Raw genomic sequence first — 15,770 nt, forward strand, 5'->3', positions numbered from 1 at the left:
TATATATATATATATATATATATATATATACATATATATATATTTTATATTTCTCCTTTTTTGCTGTCACGTTATTGGATTATGTATTGTAACTCTTTGATTAATTGACTCTAATTTCGTCTCTTGGTTTTATTGTGTGAACCAGAGCGAACAAGTATATAACGAATTATTTATTGTCAATAAAGAGAAAGCTAAAATGAATTTTATTGTTTGAATGTCGCGCGATTATAAATGGAGAAAAAAATAATTGTTAGATGAAACATATATGTACAGCCATTGAATTTGCCTAAGTATTTCTTAATTTTAAAAATTTGCAGCGAGAAACACAGCCAAAAATTTATGTGGCAGTGACAATTATCACAGATATAAAAATTGTCATCATTTTAATGGATCAATGAACTCTATAGAGGAAAAAGTATAATCGAGTTTTATATCGAATGGAATTATGCAAACTATTGAGCAAATAAGTAGAGATTTACCAATGATAAAGTTATTAATTTTATCGTTAAATTTAACATTGCATGATTTTATTATATTCAAAAGCTCGGATTATCCTATTATAATATTATCTGTAACAATTTAAAGAATTCTATTCTATTGAATGATTGATATATTATTTATGTAAATTGACCATTCGGATTACATCGTTTGTAGTTACAGCAAAACTAATCATACAGATCAGTATAAAATTAATTTTGGACGATCTAATAGCAAATAACGGAATTTCCGGAATTCCATCCCATTATCACTTTATGTACTTTTCTCTGTGTGACTCTTCCACATATACCACGTTTGAGAAATGCGATCGTGTTCTCTGCGATCGTGTTCTTAAACGATCTTTTCACCTTCTTCAAACTTTACACATTATCACACGTCCTTACCTATATTTAGGTCATTATTACTATATCAAATTTAAAATCACACATATGTATGTAAACGCGCGCATATTTATAAATATGTACATACATACACGCAAATACAATACACACACACACATACACGCACGCACGCACGCACGCACGAACGCGCACGCAACAAATAACACGTAACACGTAACACGCTCTCTCTGTCGTCGTCACAAATCTCGACTCTCGATGTTTAGCCCAGTGTTATGGATTTATGAACACCAGTTATACTTTTGCCTTCTTTTTTTCCCTGGCGCTTGTCTCACTATTCCTGTCTTTTCGCTTTTGCCTCATTCTTTCTGTCCCACCCTTTTGTCACTTGCTTTATCCGCTTAGTCCGCCGACTGAACCATTCATCCACGCAATAACCAACTCGGAATTGATTCCATTCACTTCCTTCACTTGATTGTTTTTTTATGTGTTGATCCAATTTCTCGCATGTTTTCCGCCTATCGCACGCTTGCTCGCCATCGTACGGCTTTTTACAAAGTCTCGAATCGAATATCAAAAAGATTATAACATGAGGGAGGGAAAGAGAGAGGAATCACAATTTAACGTTATAGAAAAATTTTTTAATGTAATTTTTATTACAGATTAAATAATTCGACGTATTTATCAATTTGTTTTTTTTATATTGATTAGTGAGACAATATGATTATACGTAGAATCAAGAAAATTTGGCAAATTATTTGAATAATTATTTGAATAATTACAGAGAAACATAAAATTTGATTTACATTGAGGAAATGAAACAATTGATTTATATATCATATTATCGTATTTCCAAACTTAAAAATTTTAATTTTTAATAATTAAAAATTTTATGGATAATTTAAAACGCAGAATATTTTATACTTCTTATTAGTAAATCTTATTAGTAAATTTTTATAATAATTCTACTTATAATAATTCTATTAATAATTTTATTTAGTAATTCTATTATAGTATTTCCAGTAATTCTTTGCTAAATAATTCAAATCAAATATCGCGACCGAAGCATTGAAACCGTACGATCGGCTCGATCTGCACGCATTACAATTTCTTTTTTTACTTCCCTACTACTCGAGATACGATCGATACGTGTTTTTATCGACGTGTGCACGTTCTTAATGCAAAGTGTACTCTCCAGCACTATCCCGATTATCAATCGATTGTATTCCGATCTTTTTTTCTATTTGACGACCGTTCTTTTTTATATACATATAGTTTGATGGTAACGACATCACTCGTCTTCACAGTTCCTATAAATGAAAAGAAGAAAGAAAAAGAAAATATTTTACTCATAATAGAATCATTACATACCGTCGATCACAAACTCTATTTCGTTATGCCCCCGTCGTCATTACATTAAGCATCGTCACTTAATTTATGATAACAAGTGTTTAGTAGTTATGGCATTGTATGAAAGAAATAGATTGCTATTAATTTGCACGGTTAATAATCGGCGCAAGTAATGACTTCTTTCTTTATACGAGATAATTTTTCTTGTCATTACACGATAATTTTTAAATTATTAAATAGTAGATAATTGTATAGATAATAAAAGCACGATAATATTATCGTAAATCTTGCTATTACTTATGAGAAATTGTTAATTAAATAGCAAAAATGTCACGGGGATGTAACGATATATTCTTTACTTTTGTACGGACGCTTTGAAATTTAAAGTGAGCAGCTGAAAATATCCAAATGGAAATTTTGTACAAAGACATTAAAACATACTACTGAGAGTTTGGTAAACCCGAGTAGAAATCCTTTTGGAATCGTCTCTTGATGATTCTTTACTGAGAGCGTTGCTCCTTTATCGAAACAATTTTGTATTTTATGTTTTTATAATTGACGATGAAAGATTCAGATTTATTATTACTCTACACTGAATGTCTGTTTTGTATAATTATATACATATAATTATTGTGTTATTATAAATGGCGATATTTTACATTTACTAATTACGTCGTTTCATATACTGTCTGTTGCTTAGTAATCATTATTTATTATTATTATTATATTATTATTATATTATCAATAATGTCGAATACACAATGAATGTTAACATCATGGAATTCGGCCATTTACCATTACGTAAGAATCTAAGTTTAATTGCAATTATCAAAGAAGACCCTCCATTTTGCCATAAAGCGAATACGTGGCAGAAAAATAAAACTGATTTTTGTGCATCACTTCTAAATTTATAAATCTATTATCATTTATTATACTGTTTGTATATCTTATATTTACTTATATAACGATGATTGATTGATTTATTTTCTCATTAACATTTTTATTCATCAAATGTTTCTATTATTCATTAATATCAATTATCAAACAAATTTTTTCTTAGCATTGTCGAGCAGGAAAAAATTACTTTTGCGTATGATATGCTAACTAAAAAAAGAAGTGATTCACATTTATGAAGTTAATAATAAAATTTTTCTAACATTTGTTTGTTTTTAAGCTTCACTCTTCTACAATGTATTCTTTTGATAAGAACGTGATATTTATGATTTATGTGTCAGTATTAGATAAATCGATGGAAATAAGCTTAGCTTCTCATCATGCGACGTGGCTTTATCGATATTCTATATAAATATCTTAAGCGTTATGTAATGATATAAATTGTTCGTACATTTTTCGTATACGTGATGTATGTGTGTATGTTGTACAGAGGATAAGAAGGGCGGCGTCGACCGGAGCAGCACGGTCATTGCCAAAGAACCCGAAGGTAAAACCAATTTTCGAGACGAGATATATACGTATAACGTATCTATTGTGCATTATTTTGTAAACGTCGCGCGATTGCACTGGCCTCTCCCATCCGTGCTTAATTGATTTTGTGACTTTACGATACTATAATTATCATTGTAATTTTTATCTTATTACATATACATATAATAATGTTTGCGTAATATTCTCGTTTATATGATATTGACGAACTTTTTTATCATGTTTTTATCAAGACAAACGCAATTGTACATTATCACGCATCCGGGACGAATGTTTCTTTTTCTAGATAAAATTCGTACTCTCTGATATATTTCATGTATTATCAAACCCATACGGCACTTTGTCCAAGCGAACATGTGGAAAGATAATCCTAGTTTGTCGCAGCTGACATGTTTCTGAGTAATAATCGATGAAGTTGTATACGCGTAAGTTCAAAATGAACAAAATGAAAATTATCTTTGTTTTACTGATAGACGGATTGTTCTTGTTATTTACACAAATGTTTGTTTAATTTAAAGTGATGTTAAGGGACTATGTTTAATTTGATTTAAAGCCATCTAATTGTTGTTGCGGCAATTATTAATTAATAAATTTTATATTTGTACTTATTGAGGCACAATTACAATTGATTATTCGTAATACATATTATACTTGAAATACTCTATGCAAGACATAACAGAATTTTTAATTTATTTCAACACATACATTTTTTATATTTATGTAATCACAAGTGCGACTTGTAAGAAACATACTTTGTAAATATATTTACATCAAATTAATTGCATACTAAATTTTAAAAAAATGACAATTTACATGATCGCTTGGACTCTAACAAAAATCACGTGTTAAGAAATTAACGCAACTGTATTGAGATTTTTTTAAATCGAAGCGGCTTAATTTAAATGATCTCTTGAACGTGCACAATAATCTTTAATCGCGTTAATAAAGAGGAATTTATGAAAGAGTATTTCATTTCTTTGCGTCTGAACAGAAACGATCGGTTTCAGTTTCCAGAACGTTCATAAGTCGACTACGATGCGTAAAATTATCTCAATGTAATATTCACAATTAGCCACGAGATATTAACAGAGAAAGGATAATTAAAGTATCATCACGGTTGGGAGAGGGTCAATTTCATGAGAGGCTCCGTGTCCAGATTCGAGCCCGAGCTTTTGCACCCTTTCTGTTGCCGCTTCTGCGAAATTGTACGGCGGATTTACCGTCTCTCCTTTCGTCTCGTCAACTAACATTCTGGATAACTTCGTCTCTTTTTTGCTTTCTTTTTCCTCTTATGTACGTGTGAGTTCCCTTTCTAATCAATTTAAAATTAATCCCGTAATCTTAACTGAGGATCCTCCTGAGCCTTCTCTCGATACGCTTCACAACAGCGAAATTCATAACATCTCATAGTTAATGCGAGTGTAGTTAGAGATTATGTTGTTTGATAATCATGATTGTGATTGACATCGATCAAACTGATCATCGAATCCCATGAAATGCATTACGTGCAGAACGATGTATCCTTTGAAACAGTTTATTTAAATGTCTGTGTCTAATTGGATCGTGATGCGGCAATTAATTTATTAATTTCAGTGCTCCACACACATTACTACTACTAATTTCAATTATTAACTCTCCTAATTTCTTCTTGCTTATAAGCAAAAGAATATAAATCATAAAGCAAGGAAAGATTTTTCCCTTCGGAAAAAAGAGAATATAAAAATATACGTAATATTTTTTACTTTACTTGTTCTTACATCTCTATAATTATAAATTATATTTAAATTTGATTGTTTTTCTTCTTTTATTGGAGAATCTTATCTATAATCAAAGCTCGTAAACAAGTGTTGTGCCATTGATATTTATAATCGGAATTAAATAGAATAGAAATAAAAATTCAAATAGAATTAACTAAAATAAAAGCTAAATATAATAAAATAATCAGCTAGTATTAATAATAATTGTTGATGTTTTACGAGCATATAAATGTATATAATGAAGTCTTTGCCGCCAAATTAGTTACAACTATGTCATAATAAGAGCGGCATGAAGGCGGCGCTAGTGCACAGTGGTAATTAACTCGAAAGTTATAATTAACTCGATTTATAATTCAAACTAACTAACGCAGGGAGTTTACTCAAGTGTAAGCTCAACGTGGATAGTTTAAGCCTATGTAAAATTAACCACGCAGTAAATACAAAGCTGAGCTTGATCCCTAAATCGCTGCAATGATAATTATCATCTTATTTCCATTAATACGCAGTAATTAATATTTCACACGTCTACTTCGATCAATAATATATGAAAAAAATGCGTAAGCAATTCGTTATTAGCTTAGATACTATTTCCAGAATATAATATACATATCTTGATTTCACTGCACTTGAAAATTTACACTGCATTACGTAACTTTTTTCACATAATACGAGGCTGTCGTTTTAAAATTTCGTTTTCATTGTCAAAGAACTCAAGAGAAATTTTGACTAGTTACTAACAATGTACACATATACGCATTGTTTCTCATTTTTTCCGTCTAGGCGAATTTCTCTTCGGAAAGCGTCGCGATTTCGCTCCGCCTCGCGCGCTCTTCAGACGTACTGTCAACAAAAATACCTGGCCGCTTGGCATTACTTGAAAATAGATCGGCAGCGGTTCAAAACGTCGTTGTATGTACGTTCGACCCACCTCGCAAGTGAATTGAGTCACTCGACAAGCTCGACAAGCTCGCCTCTGTTGATTTTAATTATTTCACAAATATTTTCCGGTGTTATCGAAGGGATTTACTTTCGTCTCCTTGCAAAAAAATAATTTTTGCATTTGATATTGTGCCACTATTACAATAACATTGTGTGCCGTTCGCGTATAATTTAATTTTGGAAAATTATCGCGCAGAACATAATCGTGATGGCTAATACCATACCCAGCTCGTCCAAATACACAGAGAATTACGGTGAGTTTCTAGAGAGTTCTCTTCTTCCTTGTATTTTGTTACGTACATGTATTTATATATTTTTGTTCATCTCGCACAATTATGTTTTATTCTTATATTAGTTTAATTCAGGAAATTGACAGTAAAAATACTTCTCGATAAATTTTTTCTTTAGAATTTAGTTTGGAATAATTTAATAAAAATAGCTTTTGCAAATACTATTTATTCTTCTATTTATTTTTTTTAGAACAAATATCGAACTTAATTTTATTATAATTACAATAATTTTTCACGATATAACCCTGAATTTCTTTAGTATATTTTGAGCTCGTTTTGCGGATTATTGTTTATCAATCTTTCATCAATTAAAAATTAAATTGATTTCTGTTAGGAAACAAGTATCGACTTGAAAGAGAGATTTAACTTTATTTTTGTGAATTAAATTTCCTTGAATTAAACTTTTGTCAAAGTCATCTTAAAAATAAATTTACGCTTATCTTCAAATTTAAATCTTGAATAATTGCAATCTTTAGCAACTACATAATTTTAAGAAAAAGTCTATTTTGAATAGTTAAAGAATTTATTAACAAAATACGAGAATCTTATGCAGAAACGTTTTGTATACCGATCGTTACTGTTCTATATTAATTGCAAACTGCCTGTAACAATATCTTATGCAAAATGAACTTTCATTGTGGCTAAACGCTACATATAGTCGGATTATATATACAATGCACGATTACATATACAAACGCGCTTCTAGGTTTCTATTTCAAGAATAAATTTTGTCTATAGGATGCATGAGCGAAAAGTTGCGTGGGATCACATTATTCTTATTCCATTTGTACAAGATCATGGCTGTACGCAAATAATTAACGCCGTTCATTTTTTTCTTACTCTCTTTTTCTCTCTTTTTTCCTATAATCTATGACACGCAATGATTCCGATGAAATTAAAATTTCTTCTTTAATTCTTTGAACATTTTTTTTAACTAATTCTGCTAATATTTCCCCATTTCAATTCTATGTTTCTGTCTGGTTCTGAAATTTCTCGGGAACTAATTCTAGCATATGTTTGCCAGACTAATGTTGCTCGATAATGGTACATGTTAACCTGCTTACAATTAACACAAATTAGTTCGATAATAATAACATTATATGACTTGATCCAATTAGTGGAGTGTGGCTTCGTGACTTCACATTGTTTCGAACATGCCCTTTATAATAATTGATTGATAATTAAGAAATTTACTTTCTTCTGTACATATTTCTTTCTTCGCATATCATTCTTGATATCATCAAGATTCAAATAATTCGATGACGCGTTGCGACAACAGTCGCTTCGCAGAATTTGCTTCTTGCCTTTTGCGCTTTGTGATCATTTTCGTTTTTCACCCGTGTTGTTACTAATTGGTGCCCTCCTCAAAAAAAAAAATCTCCCTCCAAAACAAAAGCTCTTGGCTCGTCCCATCAAGGTACACCTCCGAGCAGTCCCGCGACAATGTCCGCGTTCTCCAGGATGGTCGGTGCGGCCACAACCATGGCGAACAAACAGGCCCCAAATCAGAACCAGACCCAGATTCAGGCCCAGATCCAAGCCCAGGCCCAGATTCAGAATACGGGCAACCCCCTCGGAATTGCCGCGGTTCTTCTTCAAGGGGCCCAAGGTAAATTCAGGATTTTAATTTGATGTTGTAATGAAATGTAAACTGGGTCTTCATATCTTACTTTTCCTTTGCGGCTCTACACTATCAAGGAATTTTTTTTAATTATATTCTCGAGATAAAAATTTAGGACGATTGTGTGTTTAAACTTTATGAATAATAGTATTTATAGAATGTAAATTATTTTTGAAGTCTATGAATTTAAAGACACATCTCTTGATATCTTCTCCTTCTCTCTATGCTTAAAGATTTCAAAGTTAGTGAAATTATTCTTAAATGCACTAAAAGAAAAGTAGCGGTAAGAATCGTTTGCTGATAAGTAAATAACCTTTTATTTAACCACGAAAATGTCGAATTCATTTAGTTTTTATTACGATTGCTATTGATTACGTCAGATGAAGGTAATGAACGTGAATTTGTGAAGAAAAATAAAACATGGAATTGCAACGATGTTTTTGTTAAAAGTATCGAATATTTGCCGTTGTTCTTGAAATATATTTATTCGAAATATTTTGCAACCGAAATGTATTTCAGAGAGGTTATCGCGAATACCGATGGTCTGATTTTCCGGATGCGAAACTTTAAAAAATTTATTATTTTTTTCATCTCAATATGAGAAATTCTCTTGTTATAAATCGTATATTTTTTTGAATTTAATCTTTCAATCAATTTCTCATGTGTGAAATAATGAACTGAGAGAATGGTGTGCTTGAAGAGGTGACAATTAAGTTTGTCGAAATGCAAATAGCTTTTAATCGAAATTTGCCTTATATTTTTATAATTGAATTTATCAAATCGTGATCATTAGAATAAAATATAGTCATAGCTTTTGTTAACATCTCTTTATTCAACAATTATTTCACCAACGAAACTTTTGTCAACCGACATTTTGCAGAATTTTTCAACGATCTATGTTTATACTCGATATCAAAGCATCACCTGCCGCATTGTGATCTGAATGAAAATAGAGAAAAAAATCAGAGAATGAATATAATCAGAGAGTAATATAAGTTTTATCTCAGGATTTTAGATTTTAAAAAGCATTAATATGGGTGTATATTAAAAAGTGAAAGTGTGACAGTATTATCAATTGCTGCTTGCTCGAATTGTTTGATTTTTCAAATCATGGAAACATATCTTCACGAAGTCATTCTACAGAATAATTGTCACTTGATGTCGTAGTCTCTCTTCCTCTCCCCCCCCCGTTTCTTTTTCCTTTCATCCTTCTCTTCTTCTTTTTTTCTCTCTTTCTCTCGTGTCGCAGGATGAGAATAGGCACGTACACTGGAAGGAGATGCTAAAGCTCAACTAACAGCAGTCTGATCGACGAATCGGTAAGGTTACCCAAGCCGGATGACCCATTTCTGCTTCCACGTTTTATCGAGATTCTTTAGTAGAGAGCACATATAGACATACGTGTATGTGTGTACGTATATACATATATGTATATGTATGCTGCTGTATAACCGATGCATAGCAATAATCCGTTAAATGAGGACGAAGCAGGAATTGGTCTAGTCGTTTCTGCTTTAAAAAGCCGCAGCATGATTTGAAATTTATTATAAACAAATTTTTTTTATTACATAATGTACATAATGTACTTACGTCACAAGAATCGTCATTCATATATATATATATATATATATATATATATATATGTTTCTTGCTCCTCTTGTATCATTTGTCTTTTATCGTTCACGCTTTCTCACGCCTTTTAATTTTATTCAACAATTCATTCGTTTTTTTCGCATTTGCCATACATTCACGTTACACGTTCACTCACGCACTCGTTGATTTTTTTTAAACATTAGATAATATCCTCAGCCGACGAGACCCTTCCTTAAGAGGCGCGATGGAAACGAGAGAAAAACGAACCTTTCTCTTTATTATCGTTTCTTTGTGCGCCTCTCCTCGATTTCTCCTTGACTGTTTACATACGTAGACAATACTGTCTGACGAATCGATTCATTCTATCGATTGATTGGACAATCATTCGATGATTTCTCCTTACATTTCCCAAGTTTCACCTCTCTCCGTCAAAGACTCACACAGTTATAAAATAGTATAAAATATACTGCATTCGCTCTTCCGTTTGCTCTTCCGGCGATATCGATGATTTCCCTTGCTTCTCTGCTCTTTCGTCGGATCTTTATTATTTACGGATTCGAGCGTCGGGAATAGACGACGCGATGATCGATCGCGTTTTACACCATCTTGCTAACCACGTTCGTTTCCGTTTAAGTTCTGCAAGTGGAGTGGATCTGACAAGCAAGTAGAGAAATAGACAAACTGCAACGACATAGATAATGACGTTGACACTAATATCAGTTACATTAGACAACAAATTTGTCAAATAAAATGATTTTCCTTTCAAAGTCGACTGTTATACACTTGCAATTGAAATTGTTTGTTAATACATATTGTCGAAAGTATATTTTATTTATTACGCGTCTAATATTTTCTACGATTTGCAACAATTTTTTTATTATAAATTACAAAATTATTTGTTAAAGCGAAATAAATTATTTCTCTCCGTCTGTTTTGCTTTAAATTATTATGTAAATTATTCTATAAAAAGTTATAAATCTTTTAGATGAGAATTCTGAGTTATAACTTAATTAATTTAAAATTGACTTAAAAATTTATTCAAAAAGATTCTAAACCAAATGCTCTTGATAATCGACAATCTTAAAAAATGTATCAAAACAATGAAAATGTGCATGGAGAATTTCGAGATAGCCTGTATTGTGATTTCTTATATTTTATCATTGAATAAGTCGAGAATCCGCGAAAGACGAGGAGCAATCGATCTAAAGAGCGTCGCCAATCTAGAGAGTCGGACGCGCGATTACGCGATGTGACGAGACGCGAATACGACGCGACGTGCAATGGCTTCTTTGACGTTGACACTAGCTCGTGTTTGGTTGGTTGATTGCATGACTAGCTGGCAGCGCAGGAAGCGGTAGCAGCAGCGGTAGCAGCAACAACAGCCAGAACAGCCAAGTCGGCGCGTCATCATCGTCGCCGGCCAGTATCAGCCATCAGGCGAATGGTAGCAACGAGCCGATAACATCGCGACGGCAGGATTCCTCGCCCATCGGTCTGTAGCACGATAATCTGGCACGTTTCCTTCTATCTTGATACTCTTCCCTTCTTCCTAGAGGGTGGAAACGATCTCTTAACTCATTCTCGAGCGTCGCTGCATGCTATAGAAATTCAGTTATTTTTTATTATCATATATATATATATATATATATATATATATTTGTTGATGTTATCTATCAAATTGTTAAAGCATCGATTTTCCGTTTATTTTTAATCCGCCGTTCGGATTCCTTTGTCAATTCTTAATTCAAGTTTGTAAGATTGATTGCTTCTTTTTATTGAATTCCTCAATCGATCAATCAAGATTTACGTGAATTCTTATACGGCAATTATATAGATATTCGTCATAGCATAGTTGCTGTAAATGGCGATAAGATAACGCTGAGCGAAATCGGAGAATATGATCGCGTAGGATATTTACGAGACGGCTAGACAGAAGTATTACCCGAAAACTACACATTCATTTGCACCGTCTATAAATAATCGGCATTAATGTTTACTATGATTTATGGAAAACGATTATGTTTTCTATACGCTTACGAATAAAACGAAATGAATGTGCAAAAATAATGGGATTAATTACAGCTATCGGCCCGTTTTGATTAACGAGTCCAATTTATGATCAATGCAATAAACAATGTTATAATAAATAAATGTGAACACAAATATATTTGATAGGACCAATATAAACGAAAAGACGTTAATTAATAGATGAAATGCGCTCAGAAGTCTTTTTTATCGTCATGCTTCAATATCTTTCGTTTTTTCTAGTTTGCTTGCAATACAGATACATACTGTACACAAGTAATAATTACTTGTTTCAAGTATTTAAAAAATTTATATATCCGCAGCTCTATTATAAGTTTGACACAAACATCAAATTTATTCAAAATATATTCTGAGTGATAAGTTTAATGTTTCAAGATTATTAAATTAAAACGAATTCAATTTGTTTATTATATAAAGTCGCTTCTTCGATCAATTTTATAATATTCCTTAGAAGAAAATAAATTCTTGTTTTTAATAGATACATAATAATGAGTTTTTCTAAAATTTATGATAAATACATTTTAAGATCACTATCATGAAAATATTCTTTGTTAAAAATAATTAAACTTAAAAGGAAGAAAATAAATTGAAAAACCACTTTTCTTAGCAATAGAATGGATATTTTTTGTGTGCAGAATTATTTTAAGCTTATTGTTAATAAAATCTCGCTATGTGTTGGAAGATATTGTTAAAGAATAGTAAACAAAAATTGTAATCGCACCTGTTTCCATTTTCGTAATGGGTCGCTTGTTGGATATAAATAAACATTAAACAAAAGATATCGACGACATGTATTGAATTCATGTATGTAATGTATTTTTTTGCGAAGCTCGGGTTTTTATATTTTTTTCTTTTTTTTTATTAACTAATAAAAAAAAAGAAAAAAATATAAAAATGTAATTCGAACGTATCGAGAAAATTTCCAAGCACATAAATTTATGTTCTCCACCCTCTATCCTTCTTATTCGCAATCGAGACTTATCCTGATTATCATTGAGCCGATACCTCGCAAGCTCGATTTAATCTGACGGACAAGCTATTATCGAACCGGGGATATCACCTTGACCGCCATTATGTCAATTAACTGTCTCCTGCGTGATCCAGACAATTGACATTAATGCAATTACCAATGATACTTAAATAGCGTGCTCGATGAGATTAATGCATACAGAAGTGCGCAATTGGTATTTTCGAATACCGCATTATGAATTTAGGAAATTAAATTAGAGATTGCGCTAAATCCCAGAGGAGAGGTTGAAATATAAACGGATATTCTCATTAGACATAATCTAAGACAATAAAATTCAAAAAAACAATTGTGATCTGTGAGGATTTAGTATCACATTTGATTTATCCAAAATTCTCTTTGTTTAAATATATTTCTATTTAAATATCGTTTTTAGAGTTATAAACTCCATGTATACTTTGTATCTTAACATCCCCAATTAATCAAAATTCCTTCAAATGCGATTGTCGACAAAGCTTCGAGTTATCGGCACTTCTTTTCCGCGCGGACGCATTGAGTTACCAATTTGTTTTTGTTTGTTTGTGTCTCTGTGTTTCTGCATGCTGCACGTGTTTCGCGTACCGCCTTATGATCGCGCACCTTTGTGTGCGCCTGCATGCACCTACTCCACAAAAAAAATAACCGTGCAGAACGGCAAGCACGACGGATGAGCGTTGCCGACGGACACGTATCCCGGACAGGCTGCGTCCTCGACGAGGATCCCGAAGACGGTAAGAAAACCGTTGACGCCCGTAAGCTCGGGATAAATTCGAGGGAGAGGAACACGCAGGAACCACCATGTTGGAATCCCACGTCTTGCAGTTTGCTTTAAAACTCGTATAAACCACTCCGTGCTTCTTTTAAATTTTTTCACAACGGACAACACTAAAAAGAACAAAAGGAAGAGTATTTAAATGGTATCATATACAAAAAGATTTTAAGATTAGAAGAATTTAGTAAAATATCGTGTTTAAATAAATAGAAAAAATGTAGCAATAACGTTATTATTGTTTAATTAATAGGTTATGTTGTTTTTATGAAATCTTTTACGTATGATTAGATAATTAATTTTTTAAGAGATATAAAAATAAAATTTTATAAAATATCTTACTATCGCATTTATTAGATGCATTCAATAGGCTATAAGTGCTGAGCGCTCAGTGAGCTCTTGCACCTGTTTGATTTAATATTTCTAGATTTAACGAAATATGCCAATTTGATGTAAGAGCTCACTGAACGCAGTGAATAGTTGCAGTACTGAATGCCCTCATTGAATTATAAGTCAAAAGGCAATTTTTTTTTACGCGGAGAGAATTCAATTTTTTTCTTTAGTTTTTTGATTGCATGTGAGGTTTTATAACAATGAAGATAATACATAAGAATGTAAATCAATTAAGAAAAACGAACCTCTAAGAGTTTCTTCAATGGAAATCCTGACGAGAAAATTAAGGGACAAAATTAACAGTTTAATCGTTTTTTTACAATAATTTTTTATTAATTCTTACAATTTTCATCTAATTGTGTAAATTCAATCTGATTATCTGATGAATATCTATATATCAGATTATCATTCATAATCATAATTAATTACTAGATTGAATTTCCTCGATTTTATCTTTATCCATATATTCAACATAACATTGTCTCTGTGCATCGTAAGCAAATAGTAAGTAATTCAGACTGACTAAGTCGTCTGCACATATATATATTTTATCTACTTGATTTGATTGCCATCGATTAGCTTTTCGTATTTATCTTAAAACAAATTTACGCAGACTGTTTATTATCGGTCGAAATAAAATTTCAGAATTGTAAGATTAGTTTATCACAATGGGGTTTTGATATTCATATCGTTATTCACGAAAAATCATCTTGGTCGAATCTCTTGGTTATTAAATCAAAACATTTTACGATATTTTTCATGTAAATTAAAAAAAAAATCCTTCTCTAAATATACATTTGCTTCAATAATTGAAAAGTATGAGATTCACATCTGCTTTTTAATAACGGATAATTTTAAATCTGAATAAGTAATGACTTCTAACAGGTAATAGGCACTATATATCTAACGTAATATACATATATATATATAAAACAAATTGGATTAATTAACCCGATGCTCCCTAATGTTCATTGGAGTTGAATCGCAGCAAATACTGGCTCTATCCGCGATCCGCAAGTAACGTAGTTAAGCTTCTCTGAACGCATATGATCGAAACCTCTTACCGATTCATCTCAACTCTGTAAATGTCTCGCAATTGTCTTTTATACAATTTGCGTTCGCATGCACGCATACTGTTTAATCTAGATTCAATCGGAACAGGAAATCATGCTGAATCATAATAGAGGGGACAGGAGGATCCATTCGAATCCAAATGCTACATTGCATCTAAAATGAAAAACAACGAAAATATAGAAAACATGTTTGCGTTTGTTAATTTTATGCATCATATATATATATATATGATAATAGTGCTGCCAACATCGACCAGCGATAATATTCAAAGAAAATCTATAATATAGCAAACTCGATTGGACGACGGAAACGCAAACCAAGAGGAAGATAAGAAAATGGATAATGATGAGAACTCTCGGGGGAGACGGTTAATCCTTTTAGACGATACCGCACGTGAGGATTAAGCTAATAGCTTTTACATTTCGATAGAATTAAAAATTGAGAGATGTTATTATGTTAGACTTCCGTGAACATTTCGTGCTTACATGCTGTTATGCATGCTAATTATCATTTTCATTATTATAATAAACGGACTGGAATAAATTTCTCTTATACATATATGAAATGAATTATCATTACATACATGTACATATTGTATTACATTGATAAATTACGTTAATAAATTTGGTTATACATGTATATATATATATATA

The 15,770-nt window shown here is 31.8% G+C and overlaps 1 protein-coding gene across 1 annotated transcript in view; it reads left to right on the forward strand.

The window, feature by feature from the left end:
* The window catches only part of LOC105625869 (calcium/calmodulin-dependent protein kinase type II alpha chain), a 119,068-nt gene that overhangs the window by 87,555 nt on the left and 15,743 nt on the right, over positions 1-15,770 (forward strand). The window contains exon 12 of the mRNA XM_012207180.1: positions 3,571-3,627. Within this exon, the coding sequence (XP_012062570.1) occupies positions 3,571-3,627 (57 nt within the window). The remainder of the gene's footprint in view (positions 1-3,570; positions 3,628-15,770) is intronic.

The sequence above is a fragment of the Atta cephalotes genome, assembly GCF_000143395.1.
Source record: "Atta cephalotes unplaced genomic scaffold scaffold00004, whole genome shotgun sequence".
Classification (NCBI taxonomy): Eukaryota; Metazoa; Arthropoda; class Insecta; order Hymenoptera; family Formicidae; genus Atta; species Atta cephalotes.